The sequence below is a fragment of the Salvia miltiorrhiza genome, unplaced genomic scaffold (genome assembly GCF_028751815.1).
Source record: "Salvia miltiorrhiza cultivar Shanhuang (shh) unplaced genomic scaffold, IMPLAD_Smil_shh fragScaff_scaffold_141_1, whole genome shotgun sequence".
Classification (NCBI taxonomy): Eukaryota; Viridiplantae; Streptophyta; class Magnoliopsida; order Lamiales; family Lamiaceae; genus Salvia; species Salvia miltiorrhiza.
In genome coordinates this window covers 270,206-290,331 of record NW_026651417.1, presented here as the reverse complement: position 1 = coordinate 290,331, position 20,126 = coordinate 270,206, and the positions used below count along the sequence as shown (strand labels likewise).

At 39.3% G+C, this 20,126-nt stretch overlaps 1 protein-coding gene across 2 annotated transcripts; it reads left to right on the top strand.

The window, feature by feature from the left end:
* The first annotated feature begins 9,964 nt into the window (after positions 1-9,964).
* On the top strand, positions 9,965-20,085 carry LOC131002491 (uncharacterized). 2 transcript variants are annotated; one of them, XM_057928973.1, is made up of 15 exons: positions 9,965-10,360; positions 10,436-10,563; positions 10,629-10,761; positions 16,470-16,626; positions 16,704-16,782; positions 16,959-16,999; positions 17,135-17,251; positions 17,345-17,425; positions 17,548-17,610; positions 17,699-17,750; positions 18,083-18,157; positions 18,890-18,937; positions 19,108-19,143; positions 19,221-19,295; positions 19,829-20,085. In XM_057928973.1, the coding sequence occupies exons 1-15, from the start codon at positions 10,201-10,203 to the stop codon at positions 19,883-19,885; spliced, it is 1,302 nt and encodes a 433-aa protein (XP_057784956.1). In that variant the 5' UTR covers positions 9,965-10,200; the 3' UTR covers positions 19,886-20,085. The 2 variants fall into 2 exon arrangements, 1 of the variants encoding a protein (XP_057784956.1); XR_009094319.1 differs by lacking the exon at positions 19,829-20,085 and having other exon boundaries at positions 10,051-10,360; positions 19,067-19,143; positions 19,221-19,259.
* Positions 20,086-20,126: the final 41 nt, after the last annotated feature.

Here is a 20,126-nt window from a genome sequence, read left to right as displayed (position 1 = left end):
GTTGATTGTGAATTCCATTTGTTCATTTCGAATTCACAACCAACCAATTTACAACTGAAAATATTTTTGTTTGTGAATTAAATATTACTATCTTGAATTTACAACCAACGGCTAGTTTTGGTTGTGTTTTCAAGTTATATAACTCGAATTCACAACAAGAGCAACAAAAAAAAAAATTGTTGTGAATTCAAGTTTGAATACTTTAATTCACAACTCTAAGTAGCCGATGGTTGTGAATTTTACTTATAAAGCTTTAATTCACAAATAATTATATATTTAGTTGTGAATTCATGCTTGAAAGCTGCAATTCACAACCAGCACTAGCCTTGGTTGTGAATTGAAGCTTTATTAATGGAATTCACAGCCATCGGCTACTTGTGTTTGTAAATTTATGCCTGGAAGCCATAATTTAAACAGTAACAGTAGCATCATAATAGCATGCAACATATCCTAGATACTTAACCATTCAAGTACATAATCCTGCACAGACCTAAACATTGAAATTCCAAAACAAATTTAGCCCAAAAGATAGTTATCTAACATAGACAAAATGCAAGCAATTCGTAGTTTATAGTTTCAAGCTACCCTGCAAACCACAAATTCAAAGCAAGTAAATTCAAAGTATTTAAGTACTTTCATCCATCAAATTTGAAACCAACTTTAAAAACTTTAAGTTTTTTCTTCACTCATCAAATGCAGTGCTGAAGCCATAGATGTTCATCGCTATGTCAGTCCTGTACTTCTTCAAGCTTTTCGCATTGAATCCATTTTCCCACCGGCCTGTCAGTATCGCCTCAACAAACTTGAGTGCGAATGGTCCACAGTTGACATCGTCACTTTGCTCATACAGGTTGACATCTTTTGGGTGTTCTATCTTCCACTGCATCATTGATTCTTCAATATCTGGTCTTGCATCATAGAAACCTGCATACTTGAGGACATGGGGAAGCAAACGAGCCAGGGGCACCATGTTTTGTATGCTTAGTGCATAGTCATCCTCTGCCCATTTGTGCTGCTGTGAATCATAGATGGTGATGCATGATTCCTTTAGGTTTATGCATATGGTGTTCCAATGATGCAGAATATGCACCACTGCAATAACCTGAAATGAAACAGTTTTTTTATATCAAATCCAAAGTTATATTTCACAACCAACATTCTTATTGGGTGTGAATTCAAGCTTTGAATCGTTAATTCACAACCAACAGAAATGTTGGATATGAATTTTTAAGTTCTAAGTTATTCTCAAAAAAGGAAAAAACAAAGAACTAATTTCTTGATGAAATTTTTACCTTGTCGTAATCATGCCATGGTTTAATATGGCCCCAGGCAGGTTGCTCTCCAACTACGAACTGCGACAGTTCGAATAAGTCCTCCGTTTCAATCTTAATGTCATTTTGTGTGCTTGATTCAGGGGTCTCTTCTTCATTATTGTATTTTACCCACATTCGGAAGATAGTGGCCTGTAAAATTAACATTTTTTAATCATTATGAATATATTTTCAATTTAAGTGTTAAAAACATAATAAAATACAATGTTAAATTATTTGCTTACCATGAAGCTTGTAGAAGTTATTGTGACTCTTCGTTTGAAACTTCTGATCCCGGCCATCTCCAGGGATGTGTACAGCACCGCCAAGTATGCATCAATGTGCATGTTTTCAAGTTCCTTTTTTGGGTCCACTATATACTTGAAGAATGCTGAAGTAACGGCCAATGGCGATCCAATGTTTCTCATATTATTTATGAGTTTATTAATCAAATGTACAAGTAACTGCCAAGTATGCATCAATGTTTCTCACAACCAACTCAAGTTATTAGTTATGAATTTTATATGAAATGTACAAGGAAGTATACTTACCTGTCTTTTGTTGTTTTCAGAAACTTGCCAAAGTTTGCCCCTCTTCTGTCATATGGACGGAATGGACTGCATAATGCAGCAGACGCTGCTCTCGCCCTCACTGTGATGAAGTCAAGCTTTTCAGGGTAATCGCCGTATCCACCATCTATTCTTGCACGTTTCCATTGTTGTTCAGCATAGTCGGCATGAGCCCTAGCTTCTGCATCAGCTACTTTTCCAGCTTCGCTCCAAAATGGATCATCATCCGGTATGTCTCCCAGGTTAAATAAGCTCCTGTCATCAGTTGGAGTTTTGATTGGTGAGTGGTGAGGCTCTTGTGTCGTTTCCAAATCAATGTCCATCTGTTAAAATAAAAAAACAATTTGTGTAATTATGTATTAAAAGGGAATTTGAATTTAAGAAATTATAATTTATACTAACCTCCGTATTTTCTTGTGTTTCCTTTTCCTTTTCTTGTAGCATTTGAGCTATGTGCTTTCCGACATATTCTGCTATCTGTTCACTCAGTACTGATTGCGTGAGCATGTATGTCGATGTGCTATGAGCAATTGCCTTGATAAATTCAACATCTCCAGTTACACTTTGATGAATTTTCTTTGCAATTTCTTCAATCTAATTTGGCGTGATTCCAGATTCAGTTGTTGCTTCTGTTATCTTTTTCTCCACCTTCTTTCCTCTGTGCCTTGACTTTTTTCTATTTCAATGTCCTGTTCTGTCTGTGATTCAACTCTTCCTTTTTTTCTCTTTTGTTCAGCCTTCTTCTCTCTGTTGCCTTGACTTTTGCCTACTTGCGAGTCCTCTCCTATCTCTGATTCAATTGTCGCTTCTGTTCTCTTTTTTTCAACCTTCTTGCGTTTGTTCCCTTGAGTTTTTTTTGTTTGTGTCTCCTGTTCTGTTTCTTTTTCTGTCTGTGTCTGCTGTTCTGTTTCTGTGTCAATGTCTTCATCAAATTGTTTTTCTCTTTCAGTTTGCTCCTCTTGTGTTTCCTGCTGTTCTTCACTTTCCTCTTCGTCTTCTTCATTTTCAGCTGGTGTTGATTTTGGTGTGTAGAACTTCACCGACTTTTGTGTCAACTGACTATTCCCCTCTTCGATTTGCACCACATTGTATTTGTCTTTTGCATAGTTCAGCGACAGTGGCTTATGCTCAGGCTCTATTGATGCAGCCCTGATGCAGCCCGAACAGAGCCAAGCTCGCGCCAAAACAGAGTTGAATCCCGCGCCAGACCAGAGCCAAGGACGCCAGAGGAATCGAGCTCGCCAAGGACGCCAGCGGAATCAGCTCGCCAGCGGAGTCATCTCGCCAGTGGAGTCAGTTCGCCAGCGGACTCAAGCTCGCCAGTGGAGTCAGCTCGCCAGCGGAGTCCTCCCGCCAGAGGAGTCATTCCGCCAGAGGAGTCCTCCCGCCAGAGGAATCCTCCCACCAGAGGAGTCCTTCCGCCAGAGGAGTCCTTCCGCCAGAGGAATCCTTCCGCCAGAGGAATCCTGGCTTTCCAGAGCAGAGGGCGGACGTGCGGAGCAGAGCGTACGGAGCTGGTTTTCTCACTAGGGTTTATTTTAGCTTGCTAATCAAGTTTCCTTTTGTTTCCTTGTTTTTACGATTATGTCCTTCTTTTAAATTAAGGTTTTATTTTGCCTATATATATGGCGGCTGTATGGAACGAAAAAAAAAAAACTTTGATGATATATGAAATTTGTGAGATTATTCTCTCTTGAGAACTTTGAGTTCTTCCTGGATTTTGCCCAAGCAAATCCAACCTATCGGCGTATCGGCGGGTTCATCATCCCTCGTCGTGTGTCATTCAGCGTCTCCGAGTTGCTGCGTCAAATGCACGTTGGGGTCTAGGGATTCGTTCGCCTAGATCATTTCGTGGTTTAGATTCAGAGGTTTTGGGATTTCCATCTTCTCATTCCACCTATTGACGAATCGACGAGATCTCCATCCCTCGCCGTGTGTCATTCAGCGTCTCCGAGTTACTGTGTCAATCGTACGTTGGGGTTTAGGGATCCGTTCTCTAGATCATTTCGTAGATTAGATCCAGGGGTTTTGAGGCATTCCATCTCTTATCTGTAATTTCAATTTGTTCCGTTCAATTTCAGTCTTCCACATACAAATCAATTAGATCGGTGAATTCCATACCTTTCACGTTATTATTGTGATTTCCGGTGAAACTCCATAATTCTCGGTAAGATCTTAACATCTTTCGGCCAAGGTTATATCATCTGGTAATTACCGGTAAAGTTTATATCAGTTGGTATCAGTTTTCCAGGTTTCGAAAGGGCGAAATTTCTTGGGTTTGATCATTTGGTTTTGTTGGGTTCTGTTCTTAATTTCATGGTGTTCTGTTGGGTCCTGTTCCGAATTTCAGTTTGGGTAGACGTTTTCTAGGGTTTTCTGTTGGTTTCTGTTCAAAATTTTCAGGGTGTTCTATTGGGTTTTGTTGGTCGCGTTTCCAGATTTCGTACGGGTAGAAATTATCCAGGGTTTGGTATTTTCTGTTTGGGTCTTTCTGTTCTTAACAGAGTATGAGTGTGATTTCAGCAAATCACAGCCATCCGGCAGTTTTTGATGGTTGCAATCGAGATACAAAGTGTCGCACATGTCACGGTTTCGGATTCCATGAGAGTGAGCAGTGGGCAAATTTCTTTCACACGCGATGTCTTGTCCACGACAAGGTGTGCAGTGTGATCATTGATGAACAAAGTTGCACGAATGTGGCGAGTAGGTACATGGTGGAGAAATCGGGGCTGACCGAGGTGCTACACCCCAAGCCGTATCGTGTGCAATGGCCGAATGAGACTGGCGTCGTCGAGGTTACCACGCAAGTGAAAGTGCCTTTTCGCGTTGGGAAGTATGAAGATGAGGTTGTATGCGATGTTATTCCCATGCTGGTGACCCACATTTTGTTGGGTAGACCGTGGCAGGTCGATAGACGAGCTATTCATGATGAAGTCACCAACAAGTACTCCTTCGCGTATAAGCACAGGAAGGTGGCACTTGTCTCTCTTAGTTCTCAACAAATTTATGAGGATCACTTGCAACTGCAGCAACGGCACATGGAGGCGAATGAGGTGAAGTCTAAGGCGCAGCCGGTAGAGAACATGGAGTTGCAGGTTGAAGTGGAAATTGCTCATGAGGTTGTTGCTATCCAAGATGAGGCATGTATGAATCCAAATGAGCCGAAGGTTGAAGTAGAAGTCGTGGTGGATATCAAGGATGAGGATTCACGTGCGGAAGTGTTTGAGAAGTCTATTTCATCTATTTTGGAAGCAAAGGCGTTGAATCATGATAAGAGCGTTGAACAGGAGCAGCGCTGTGATGTTGCCAATAAGTTAGGGATGATCTTGTTACAACAACCAAAGCTAAAATGGATGCATCAATCGAAGCATTTGGTTTTTGATCCCGGCAAGATGAATGATGACCAAGAACGAACAGATAGGGTCCATCACTTGTTTCTAGCAGCCAATGAAGATTTTGTTTTTGATCCAGGTATTAGCATTCACGAATTGGATTTGAGGACAAATCCTCTTCAAGAAGAGGGGAATGATGCAGCCCTGATGCAGCCCGAACAGAGCCAAGCTCGCGCCAAAACAAAGTTGAATCCCGCGCCAGACCAGAGCCAAGGACGCCAGAGGAATCGAGCTCGCCAAGGACGCCAGCGGAATCAGCTCGCCAGCGGAGTCATCTCGCCAGTGGAGTCAGTTCGCCAGCGGACTCAAGCTCGCCAGCGGAGTCAGCTCGCCAGCGGACTCATCTCGCCAGCGGAGTCATATCGCCAGCGGAGTCCTCCCGCCAGAGGAGTCATTCCGCCAGAGGAGTCCTCCCGCCAGAGGAATCCTCCCACCAGAGGAGTCCTTCCGCCAGTGGAGTCCTTCCGCCAGAGGAATCCTTCCGCCAGAGGAATCCTTCCGCCAGAGGAATCTTGGCTTTCCAGAGCAGAGGGCGGACGTGCGGAGCAGAGCGTACGGAGCTGGTTTTCTCACTAGGGTTTATTTTAGCTTGCTAATCAAGTTTCCTTTTGTTTCCTTGTTTTTACGATTATGTCCTTATTTTAAATTAAGGTTTTATTTTGCCTATATATATGGCGGCTGTATGGAACGAAAAAAAAAACTTTGATGATATATGAAATTTGTGAGATTATTCTCTCTTGAGAACTTTGAGTTCTTCCTGGATTTTGCCCAAGCAAATCCAACCTATCGGCGTATCGGCGGGTTCATCATCCCTCGTCGTGTGTCATTCAGCGTCTCCGAGTTGCTGCGTCAAATGCACGTTGGGGTCTAGGGATTCGTTCGCCTAGATCATTTCGTGGTTTAGATTCAGAGGTTTTGGGATTTCCATCTTCTCATTCCACCTATCGACGAATCAACGAGATCTCCATCCCTCGCCGTGTGTCATTCAGCGTCTCCGAGTTACTGTGTCAATCGTACGTTGGGGTTTAGGGATCCGTTCTCTAGATCATTTCGTAGATTAGATCCAGGGGTTTTGAGGCATTCCATCTCTTATCTGTAATTTCAATTTGTCCCGTTCAATTTCAGTCTTCCACATACAAATCAATTAGATCGGTGAATTCCATACCTTTCACGTTATTATTGTGATTTCCGGTGAAACTCCATAATTCTCGGTAAGATCTTAACATCTTTCGGCCAAGGTTATATCATCTGGTAATTACCGGTAAAGTTTATATCATCTATGGAGAGCCAATATTCTGTTTCACTTTCTTGAGAATCTGGAATCATTCTTTCATGCAACTGCAGTAAATAGTACGTAATTAATACATAGTATTTTCTGACAAAAGCAATGTGTTATATTTTAACTTTATTTCAGAAGCAGCATGAGTATTGGTTGTTAATTCCTTGTTTTAATTTTTAATTTACAACCAGCACAGTGTTGGTTGTGAATTTTATGTGTGAAGCATCAATTCACAACCACCAGTAGTGTTGGTTGTGAATTTTATCTTTCAAGCATCGATTCACAATCAACAGGTCTGTTGGTTGTGAATTCAATGTGTCGAATTCACAACCAACACTACTGGTGGTTGTGAATTCATTATTGAAACATCGAATTCACAACCAGCAGGACAGTTTGTTTATCTTTTTCTAATATTTGAAAGATTTATATTTTATTATGATAGTAAATCATCATACTTGTCAAGGAATCATCATACTTACCATTCCTGTAACCTCCGTCACCATCATGTTCGTTCTGTAGTAGTTGAACCTGAAAATCCTTGGACTTGCAGTTTTACTTCTTACATGACCACAAGCTTTCCCCAACTCTAGGATTGCACAGTATATCCATGCCTGTACAGTAAAAATATAAAGTTAGAATTGAAATCATAATATTATAAATAGTACATAATTCAGTAGTTGTTAGAATTTTACCAAGAATGCAGTGGAGCATCCAAAGATATGTATCGCTTCAATCTTATCTTTCCCGTCTACAGCCCTTCGTGATGGCATCGTCTTGATGCTTTTGATGTAGTGCAGTAAGTGTTGATAGCTATAGCTTCCCCAAGGGAAATTTTCCCAATCTTCATCTCTTTCAACCATAGCCCATATCCATTGCTCAACTATTGTTTTCTTCGGCTCCATGCCCAACACAAAGTAGTAGAGCAATAGAATCTTCGCCACCTTTATGTAATCTGATGTATGTTCTGTTATCTTTCCCTGCTCAAACAAGTCCTTCAGCCGTTCAATACTCATTGTGATATTATCAAACCTTCTTGTGAAAAGTGAATCTGCCTTTATAATGGCATCTCCTTCCTTGTTGAAGTTTAATCTCCAAACCTGAACCCTGCTATTAAGGCATATTCAAACCTTGTAAACTGCAGTCTTTTGTTGTTTATGCAGAAATTTACTTCGTCTGTTTTTTCTCCAACTATGATCTCCCTTGAGATAACATAGTGGACTGCACTTCCACATTTGTTTATTGTATCTGGGAGCTTCAGGAAATGCCCCAAGCAGCTTTTCTTGAAGGTGAGCACAGCTTCTTTTCCTTTGCTTTTCAACACTTTTTAAATAATCTTCATTATTGATTCTCTACAGTGGAAGTTAATTTTGCACTTTACATCCCTCATTTCCGGCCTTTTGTAAACCCATTCAATCTGTAAAATACAAGTAAAACATAATAGATTTCATGTGTTAGCAAAACATAATTCTGTACTTTACATCTCTCGTTATTGTTTGTTGTGAATTGGAGCTTTACAAGTTGAGAATTCATTCATTTGAAGGTACGTGGCATTCCAGACCTAGATCAACAAGTGATCCATTGGCACGAGGAAATGTTCCAGCCTATATACCAATTCAATGAATGCATCAAGCAAACCTCACAACCAACAAAAAACACTGTCTGTCTATTGCAGTATAAAATCACTGTCTATCTTCATGAAATATGATAGGTTGTGAATTACAGTCAAAATCAACATAATATAATTCATGTATTAGCAAAACATAATTTGACAACCACCAAGAGTTTTAGTTGTAAATTCATTTGAAGGTACGTGGTATTCCAGACCTAGATCACAAAGTGATCCTTTGACACGAGGAAATGTTCCAGCCTATATACCAATTCAAAGAATTCACAAATATGACAGCTTGTGAATTGCCTATAAATGTTGGTTGTGAATTCAAGCTTTAAATCATGAATTCACAACCAGCATAAAACACTAGGTCGAATTCACAACCAAACTCTATTCATGAAGCAAATCAAAGCTTTAATTCACAATCAACAGAAAACACTAGCTCGAATTTAGAACGAAGAACTATGCATCAAGCAAAACCTAGGTATTCGTTGTGAATTCTAGAACAACAGTTCATTCGAAAAATTGAAACATTATTCCATAACATCTAAAATACACAAATCTGAAAAATTAGTCAAGTGTTTCCACCTCACCTCCAATCAGCTCTGGCTGCCCAAGGTAGATAGTGACTTACCAAATCATGAATTCAAGCTTAAAATCATCAATTCACAACCAACAGAAAACACTAGGTCGAATTCACAACCAAACCCTATGCATAAACCAAAACCTAGGTATTGGTTGTGAATTCTAGAACAACAGTTCACTTGAAAAATTCAAACATTATTCCAGATCATCTAAAATACACAAATCTGAAAAATTAGTCAAGTGTTTTACCATATATCTACGTTTTGACTTAGTAATTATTTTCTAGTATCAACAACAATGATTTCTTTTCTGTATTTTACAATATCTAAAACACAAACTTTGAATCTATTCGAAAATCATCATACGTCTTACAGAATCATCCTATTCGAACATGCAATAACTTTTTTTAACATCTACATCAAACTTTAACATCATATCTATCATATATATGTCAAATAAAGTAAATCGAAGCCCTAATATTGAAGAAATTCTTATTCAACATGTATTTGAACTGTTTTTGAAAATTTTCACAACTTTTGTTTAAACTTAAAATTAAATCTAAACATACCTTTTCTTTTTTCTTCGGATTACTTGCTTGTGCTTCAAAATTTTCACAACTTTTGTTTAAACTTAAAATTAAATCTAAACATACCTTTTCTTTTTTCTTCGGATTACTTGCTTGTGCTTCATCTGGATTAGTTTTCGGTTTATCTCCAGTGTATACCACAACTTCAAGGTTTGAATCTATTGTCGTTTATTCTTCCATGGCGGTTTCTTCTTCCATGGCGGTTTGTTCTTCCATGGCGGTTTTTTCTTCCCGGCTCCGATTCTTCTTCTTCGCCGTTGGTGATTTCATTTATGCGACCGTACAACGGCGTTTTCTTTCCTTCCTCCACTCGGCGACGATGCTTCGTTTCTCTGATGGTGAGGCGGTGATTCACGCGGTAAGAGAAGGAGGGAGTAGTTGAGAGGATTGAATTTGGTGCGAAAAAAGAGAGAATGAGAGAGAGAGAGAGAGAGTAATTATTTGAATTTTTACAGATTGGGGAGTAATTGTGTGTTGCTAGATTGGGGAGTAATTGTGTGTTGCTGTGAATTGACACCTTCAGTGTGTGTGAATTGTGAGTGGGTATATTTTTAATTTTTTAAGTTAGAGACAAATTAGTAATTCTGGGTATTTTTTTAATTTTTAAAATGTGTGGTTAGTTTTTAATTTTACTATAATTTTCTGGCTACTTCCAAAATTGACTCTAAAAAAAATCCTGGAAAAAAAGTAATGAAAAAAATAATAAATGAAAATTAGGGGAGGAAGCATCTACATCTACTACGGCGAACAAAAGAATGATGCCGTCAACCCTGGTTTGATGCCGTCAACCCTGGTTCGACTTTACGAAGAAGGAAAAAGCAATTATAAAGTTGAGAGTTGTGAATTTAGGTCTGGACTACTACGCCGGAAATGGTATCGACGGAGGGGTTGGTGCCTATCACGAGGGCCTTTCTGGCTTCTTACTACGACAAGTATCCTTTCAGTCCGCTATCCTCCGACGTTTCCCGTCTCTCCGACCAGATTTATGCGATGGCTACCGATCTTCTTAAGGAGTCCCCGCCTGCCCAAGGTCTTAGTCTCCTTGATCCTCCTCAATTCTCGATTTGTCTCATCAACTGACCGCTGTCTGCTCTTGTTCAATCAGGAGAAAACTTACTGATTCAAGAAGCTGAAAGCGAACCTCCGCATAAAGTTGATGAAAACATGTGGAAGAACCGAGAACAGATCGAAGAAATCATTTTTCTGTTGGAAGTTCCTCACTGGCCTAGAGCGGTGAGATACCAATTCTTCCGCCCCTTTTAAATAGCGGACACTACTTATGAATTTGCTTCTAACAGCTTCAGCAACAAGCTACTGTTGAGGATGAGGAACTTGCTTCCGTTCTTCCGAGACTTCAAGACAAGTTCAAATCTACTCTCAACACCCTCGAAGCTTTCCAAGCCAGAAATTCGGACTTCGTATTCAACACAGGTATGCCTCTATCAATGATTAGACATTCAAGAATGTTTTACATGTCTAGGAATGTAGGAATGATTTGATTTAGCATTCTTCTTTTAGAAGCTCCTTAAACCAAACAATGTGATTATTGTCACCAAAGTATTCATTGGAAATCCTTTTTGAGGATATTGAATCTTTCACTGACCTAGTTGTTGGGTAATTAATATTTCGTGATGGGTTACTGAAATCAACATGATCACAAGTACATCAATTTAGTTGTTTTTAAGGAATTTGAACTCGTGACAATTTAGAGACTCGTGCTTATTATGCTAAGTATTGAAATATGAAGTAAACTCCATTAGAGAGAGAGAGATTTGAAACTGAAGATTAGATTTTTCATTTCTCTGCATTTCTCCTTTTATAAAGGATTTGATACATTGTGGTGTTCCTGCACCATGCATACAATATAATTACACCATAACTAAAGTAACTAACTAGAGTAGCTGCTACTGTTACATCTTAACAAATTTAACAAAAACTCGTTACATTCAATACAACCCCCACTGAACATAAGCTACCCTTTTTCTATCGGATACTTTGTGATGAGATATTGGAACCGAGATATGGACACCGGCTTGGTGAGAATGTCAGCCAGTTGCTCCTCAGATGGAACATAGCGCACGTCAAGTTCATGCTTAAGAACTTTATCACGGACAAAATGAGTGTCAATTTCTATATGTTTGGTGCGAGCATGTAGAACTGGATTAGAGGCGAGGGCAGCTGCGCTTTTATTGTCGCACCATATGATTGGAGTGTGAGAAATAGTGAAACCTATCTCATGTAGCAGAGACTGAATCCAGGTTACTTCTGCGGCTGCATCAGCAAGAGACCTATATTCACTTTCAGTGGAACTTCTGGAGACTACGTTTTGTTTCTTCGAACTCCATGAAAGAAGGTTCGGACCAAGTAAAACACAATAACCCCCGGTTGATTTTCTGTCATCTAAAGAGCCTGCCCAATCAGCATCAGAGAAGACCTGCAGATGTAGAAAAGAAGAGGGACTAAACACAAGAGATTGATGCATAGTGCCTTTCAGGTACCGGAGCAGCCGTTTACAAGCTCTCCAGTGATTCTCCGTAGGTTGGTGTAGAAACTGACTTAGACGATTCACCATATAAGAAATGTCCGGTCTCGTGAGAGTGAGATACTGAAGAGTACCAATAGTGCTGCGAAACAAAGTGGGATTTGAAAATATAGGACTATCATTTTTTGATAGCTTGGAGCTGATATCATAAGGTGAAGGCTGAGCTTTACAGTCAAGAAGATTTGTCTTGACAAGAAGATCATGAATGTACTTGGATTGATTGAGATTGTAGGAGTGAGATGGCGACTTGAAGACATGGATTCCCAGAAAATAGTTGACAGTACCGACTGTCTTTAGAGCAAACTTCAGTGATAGATCATGAATAAACTGAGAGATGATGATAGGATCCTCGCCGGTAACTAGTATGTCATCAACATACACAAGGAGAATGAGAAGCTTCCCATTCTTGCGCATATAAAACAGAGAGGGATCGGAGGTGGAGCATTTGAAACCACAACTTAATAAGTGGAGCTTTAACTTCTCATACCAAGCCCGAGGGGCTTGTTTTAGGCCATAGAGAGATTTAGTGAGCTTACATACATGAGTTGGCTTGGTTTGATCAATGAAGCCCTCCGGCTGTTGCATGTATACTGGGCGATCAAGATTGCCATTGAGGAACGCATTATTGATATCCAATTGTTGAATATCCCATTTGTAGGTAGCAGCAAGAGAAAATAGTAGCCGGACAGACACCGGTTTAACCACCGGACTAAACGTTTCCGTGAAGTCAATACCTGCGCGTTGTTGAAAGCCTTTGGCCACAAGACGAGCCTTGAGTCTTTCCACTGTACCATCTGCCTTTTGCTTCACACGAAATACCCATTTACACTGTATTAGATTCATGTCAGCTGAGTAAGGAACAAGCATCCAAGTTAAGTTTTCAGCAATAGCACGCATTTCTTTTTCCATGGCATTTAGCCATCCCGGATTAGCAATAGCTTCAGCAGTGGATACAGGTATTAGAGCAGTAACAGTAGTGTAGTGAAGACTTTCGGTTTATAGATGCCAGCTTTGGCTCTTGTGCGCATGGGATGGTGATTGGTATTTGGAGGTGGATTTGGTCAATGTTGTGAAAATCGAATGAGGCGGCCGCCTCAAGGCGAGGCGGTGATAAACCCGCCCCGCATATACGCCTTTATGCATATTTTACAAATTAGCGCCTTAGTCCTATTAAGGCGCCACCTCAAGGATTAAATTCTGAATAAGGCGGTGATAAATAATTCAACTTTTAAACCTATATTAGCCGCAATTATTGACTTCTTATATTCTCTTATTTGCAAGTTCTATATCAGCCGCAACTTTTATCTAAGTGGGCCCTAAAAATATTATGGTTTAATCCTAATGTATTGAAAGTATAAATAAGAGTATTCTTGAGATACAAGCACTTGACAAACAGTAAACTAGAGCAGCAGCAGAGCAGTCAACCTCCTCATTGTTCAGCTTTTAGTTTAATTATTTTAAGACTTTTAAACCCATAATTTTGGAGTAAATTTTTTAATTTTTAAATGGTGTTATTTGCTGTTTAAAATGGTGATGAGTATTTTTTTGTGTTTTTTTAATTTTTAAATGGTGTTATTTGTTGTTTAAAATGATTATGAGTTTTTTTTGTGTTCGGTGTGAGGCTTACGCCTCAAACCGCCTCGAGGCAAAACGCCTCAATCCCGCCTTAAGATTTTCACAACATTGGATTTGGGGGAGGAGAATGATGAGGATAGGTGATGGAGAGGGAGGAGGTGTGGGATCAGGTGATGAAGTAGAATTGGAGGAAGTATGTTGTGGTGATTGAGGGTGGAGTTGTTGTGGGATAGGATGTGGTGAAGGAAATGGAAGGGAAAGAGGGCAGGTAGAAACCGAGGGAGAGTCGGGGGGCACTATTAAGGAAGGAAATAGAGTAAGATAAGGGAATTCTTGTTCATTGAATAGAACTGACCTTGAGATGTAAGTTCTGCCACTAGAATGTAGACATTTGTATCCTTTATGGTCTGAACTATAACCAAGAAAGAGACATTTAGAAGACCTAAATTGAAGCTTGGAGTTATTATATGGTCTAAGAAGAGGATAACAACTACATCCAAAAGTGCGCAGAAGACTATAGTCTGGACGAATCTTATATAGCTTGTGGTAGGGAGATGAGTTTTGGAGAGAGGGAGATGGTAGACGATTTATGAGGTGAACGGCAGTAGTAAAAGAATCCCACCAAAACTTAGAGGGCATTGAGGCAGCTGCAAGCAAGGTTAATCCCAATTCAGTTATGTGCCTATGTTTCCGTTCGGCTCTACCATTTTGTTGGTGAGTATGAGGACAAGGGTGCCTAAAGACTATACCTAGCTTATCTAAGATTGGCTTAAGAGAGCGGTATTCCCCACCCCAATCAGATTGGATAGCTTTAATTTTAGTTTGAAACTGGCGTTCTACAAAGGTGTTGAAATTAATAAAGTGAGGAAGAACTTCAGATTTTAGATGTAAAGGAAAGATCCAAGTATATCTAGTATAGTCATCGATAAAATGAACATAGTACTTGAAGCCTTGTACAGAGGGTACTGAACTAGGTCCCCAAACATCGGTATGTATTAGTTGAAAAGGAGCAGTGGTTTTTACAGATACAGAGGGAAAAGAAACACTATGAATTTTACCCATTGCACAAGCTTCACAGAAAACAGTCTTGGCAGTAGGAATTTTCATAGATTTCAAAGTATGATGTAAGACACTACTACAAGGGTGACCTAGCCTAGAATGCCAAAGATTTACAAGGTTATTCTGAGCGAGGAAGCAGCCAGCAGGAGCAGCCTTATTTTGGAGGAGAGATGGCTGGATTGTTGAAGTGTTGGGAAGATGATAAAGTCCTTCCTTAAGAGTGCCCTCCAGTAGGATTTTGTGGGTGTGAATGTCCTTAACAAGACAACAAGAAGGGTAAAATTCAAGATAAACATCATTATCAGATGTAAATTTTGAAATGCTCAGTAGACTTGTAGTTATATGTGGAACTAGCAGAATATTTAGTGAGATGCAAAGGTTTTGAGTTGTGATATGAAGGCAGAACACTAGATCCAGTGTGAGTAATGAGAAGGTGAGAACCGTTACCGACAGTAAGAGTCTCTGATCCTGTGTATGGAGCTTGGATTTGGAGGTTTGCAAAATCAGAGGTGACATGAGCAGTGGCGCCAGAATCAAGGCACCAATCCATGCCTGCAGAATTGTTAGTGATAGGAGAGATTGTGTATGTAGAGGGTGGATGAGTGGATGGATTTGTGGTGGTGTGTGTGACAGAGGATGAATCGGTGTGAGTAAAATGAGCTTGGTTAGTAGGAGGTTGAGTGAGCTCAGGTCCGGTGAAGCTTACATCAAACCGGCGAAAACATTTGAAAGCAACATGATTTGGTTTGCCACACAGCTGACATATAGGTTTATTTGAGTTGTTATTGCTATAATACCTGCCACCACTTCGGCCACCACGATTTCCAGATCCACCACGATAACCAGATTTTCCACCTCTGCCGCGATTGTTTTGATGATTGTAGGCAATGTTTGCCTGAGGATTTGACTGATTCTGAGTAGAAGTAGCAGCAAATGCTGTAGCAGCAGTTGTAGAGGCTTGAGTTTGAAGCCGAATTTCGTGCGTTTGCAGAGCAAACTGAGCATCATCCACGGTGATTTCTTCACACCTAGCTTGAAGATACACAGATATACTTTCATATTTCTGGTCCTAGACCAGCCAATATGTGATTAACCAGATCAAATTCTGGTATAGGTTGGCCAATGCTGTGCATTTGATCGGAGATGCCACGAAATTTGAGGATGTAGTCATCAATTGAAGAATCGCCTTTCTTTAATGTCTGAAGTTGAAGACGGAGCTGCGCTTCTCTAGCCTTCGATTGAGAATGAAAAAGCTTTTCAAAAGCTTGCCAAAGTTGCATAGATGTGGTGCAACGGCCTACATAGCCTATCATTGATGGCGATAGAGAGGCTAAGATCCAGCTAAACACGAACTGATCCTTGCGTAACCACGCAAGATATTCTGGATTTGGAGATATCTCATCAGATGTGGAGGATAGAGTCGGTGAAGGAGATGTATCGCGAAGGAGAAGATCATTGAAGCCATAGGCACATGCTGTGGCGTAGATCTGAGTTTTCCAGAAGTTGTAGTTCGATCGATCCAGCTTTACACTGACTGGATGAAGTGATGGAAGATTGGTAGAAGTATTATCCATGGCGGAGAAATGCAGGAGAGAAAATGAAAAAAATGAGTTGGAGCGGAAGTGTGGAGTGTGAGATCTAGATCGAGAGAGAGAAAGAGAGCGGTTAGGCGAGAGCAACTGATACCATATTGAAATATGAAGTAAACTCCATTAGAGAGAGAGAGATTTGAAACTGAAGATTAGATTTTTCATTTCTCTGCATTTCTCCTTTTATAAAGGATTTGATACATTGTGGTGTTCCTGCACCATGCATACAATATAATTACACCATAACTAAAGTAACTAACTAGAGTAGCTGCTACTGTTACATCTTAACAAATTTAACAAAAACTCGTTACATTCAATACTAAGCATAGACAAGCAGTCACCGGCAGTATTGTTGATCCATGTATTGAATGCAGTTATGACCTACATGCCGCAAGATTTTAGGGGTACTATAATCAGGCAGCAGAAAGAGCGCTCCGAGAGAAACAAACAGGCTGCTGTTGATGCTTTAATCAGCTCTGGTGGAAGCATACGTGATAAATATGCTCTCCTGTGGAAACAGCAGATGGAAAGGTGGGATTTTTTGTAGCTCGCGTCTCTTTACTGGGACATGAAAATGACTGATTTGATCTTAATTCCTCTTTATGCAGGAGGAGGCAGTTAGCCGAGCTTGGTTCTGCAACTGGTGTCTATAAGACGCTGATGAAGTACTTGGTTGGAGTACCAGAAGTAGGTCTCAATTCACTCAATGCAGCTGCACAGTGTTGTTTATCCTTTTTCTTGTGTTGAGTCGGAGTCGTTCATTTTCCGTGACTTCCTCTTTTTGTATTTGTCTTTGATCTTTGCAAAGCATTTCATTGGTTTTTCTTTCGTTTATCGGTCTCACCATGGTGTAAGTGTTGCAGGTTTTGATGGATTTTGTGAGGCAAATAAACGATGATCAAGGGTATATACTTGAGTCTAATAGATTTTTTAAAGACAACCAGTTCTTCAATTATTATATCACTGAGCCAATTATTTCGAAGTTCATTGGATCAAATAGCATTACATCCAATTATTTCTGAACTCAAGTTACCACCAGGCCCATGGAGGAGCAGCGACAACGATATGGACCGCCTCTGTATAGTCTTACAAGAATGGTGCATAATCTTAGACTGCTCCTTTCTCTGCTTTGGGGGCGTCTTGAAACTAGAAAATTGTGAGTTTGCTAAGGTTCTTATACATTCAGTTGTTCAGCTTCAAACATGTTGAAAGTCTGGTAATGTTTTTGTGGCATTCCTATAATTCTCAGGCAGAAACATCAAATTTCTATTTTGGAAGAAGCAGCTAACGTCTATACTTCTGAGTTGGAAACCTTTATCAAATTTATTGGGTACTATGTATTATTTTGCCTCTAGTAATATTCATTTGTTTAAAACTGCTTTTATGGTACTCCAAGAGAACTTAATTAGATCGGAATTAACATTTTTTGGCACTCTGATATCTGTTTTACAGGGAGGTTTTCTCAAATTCCCCCTTTTTTATTACTGCAGAAGATGCTGGTGCATTAGCAGCTAGGTCTGCCCTGAAATTTGTGCTATTGCTTGAATTTTTGCAAATCATTTTCTTTTTTTTTTTGGGAAATTTGACAGATTGATGTATGCAGGAAAAATGATGACTACAAGGAAATAAGCGTTCCAGCAGGGGAAACTCACGAGGTATTTTTTCTAGCACATGCTCCTGATCTATAGCTCACAGAGCACTAACCAAATGCATCATATTATCTCATCTGCATTCATTCTCTACAATTCAATTTGCAACTTTGCTACTGCATTACGCCCAATATTGTTTTAGCCACCACTAATAATATGATTTTTTTAGCCAAAATGACCGAAGTACTCTTAAAAATGAGGTTGCTGTATGACTTGGTGGTAGCTGCATTGCATGAACATGATGACCCCAGTGGAAATTGAAGCTAAATTAGGCTTGATACATTAATTAGTGAGTTAGCTTTCCTTTTCTGCTTGAATAGAGTTTTCTGTTCTTTTAGGTGACTTTAACAGTGGAGTCAATAAATTCATACATTGCTTGGGATTTCTCAGTGGTGCAGGGCAAATTGAATCTGGTATTCTTCACCAAACCTTTTCTAGTTATTAATGTTAATTCATTTTAGTATTTTTGTATATTGTGTTACATGTTTAATGTGTTTCTTGGATAAGCTTCCTCAAAATTTGGAAATTAACGGAAAACGTGAATATATGATAAATTGTGGAGGATGAACAAAACCGACCAAGTGTAGATTATGGGTGTTTTGAAAGGTTTCAGAAAAAAAAATTAGTGACTAGGATCCAAAGGAGTTGCATTTCTTCTTGTTTTGCTTTCCAGACTCAGATTTACTGATTTTATCAGAGCTCTTTCTGAGGTGTTTCCCAAGTCCTAGACGGAGCAGCAGGGTTGTTTGTAAAAATGCCATTTTGAAGAGATAATGTCGGTTTAGCCCCTTCAACTATTTCACATGGAGCTTATTGCTCCCTTTTGAAGTATTGCTATTTCACATGTATAAAACTTTGAAACCATGCACTCATAATGATGTGGGCATCATTACATGTATCCTGGTGTCTCATACTACTTAATCTTAATGGTTGCAATACGAGACCGTGCACTGGTTATCTGTGGTCATTTTATTTTCATTGCACAGGGCTTCATGCATAATATTCTGTATTAGTATTTAGAAAGATTGTCCACTATATCCCTCTAATTGTAATTGAGGCACAACTAGGCTTTCTGAGAATCTTAGACTATGCCATTTAGATTGTCAATAATATTGTGTTTTTTCCTTTTTATAATGTTCTGGCAGGACATTGGATTTAGTGTAGAATGCATTGATCTCTCTGGGAGAAAAACTGTAAGCTCTTGTGTTATTGCAACTCAATTCTTAATTCTTACTATTCACCATTTGTTGTGCGTTTTATGTTACTTTCTCCGTTCCTCCTTCTGTCTTCCTCCTTTCCTCCCTTGTTCTAACTTCATTTAGACTTTGTTTATGGTTTGATTCTGGCTATTGCTGAACTCTAGTTGATCTTGCCTTATCGGCGTTATGAAGCTGATCAAGTGAGTCTTACTCTCTTTCTTTAAGCATTTCAAAATACTGCTTTGTGAAAGTTTCAAAAGTTTTAACTTCATTGTAGGGTAACTTCTGCACATGTGTGTCTGGAGACTACAAGCTTATATGGGATAATTCATTTTCAAGCTTTTTTAAAAAGGTTTGTAACATAATTGCATCAATACATTACTTGAAAACCTTACTTCATGCTAAATTGATTCAGTACCATACTTCATGTATATTATATGATGTCTTGTTGAAGCATCTTAGGACACATGCTGCTAATAATAATTCAAAACTGAACTAATTTGTAGTAATTTTTAGCAGCTCCAGAACACTGACCTATGGTGTATCACAATCTTTGGTCATAAAAGCATTTCAGCGTATCTGTTTTTTGCTGTTCTCATATTCTATTGTTCAATAGCTCCATCATAATTTCTGAACTTAGGCTATCAACTTAACATAAGATTTACAGTTACCCGTTACTCTATTGATCATAACATATACTTGCTTTAAAATGAATAAAAATGTTACTTGCTTTAAAATGAATAAAAATGTTCTTTCTGACCGACTTCCTCCCACCTGCTTTGAGCCTTTCATTGTGAATCCTCTTACCAGCTTTGGTGAATCTGAAGTGGGTGATTGCATGCAACTTAAACTTATCCTATTTTTTTTTGGCTTTGGACTGGACAGGTCATACGATACAGGGTGGACTGTATTCCACCAGTTGTACCTGCTGCAGATGAGTAGGATCACAAATGTGTTTCTACTTGTTTTCACCAATGTGTTTCTTTGTGAACCTGGACATGTTGTATTTCTACTTGCAAAAGTTGGTCCAGTTTTACAGGTGTAGCCTACGGAGTTGTAATTTCACTTTTGTTCTTTCTAAACCTGATTTGTGTTGGTTGAAAGTTGTGTATATATGAAAAGATTCCTGATTGGCAACTGCATACTAAGTTGTTTGTGTTGGGTTAAATAAATACTGAATAGT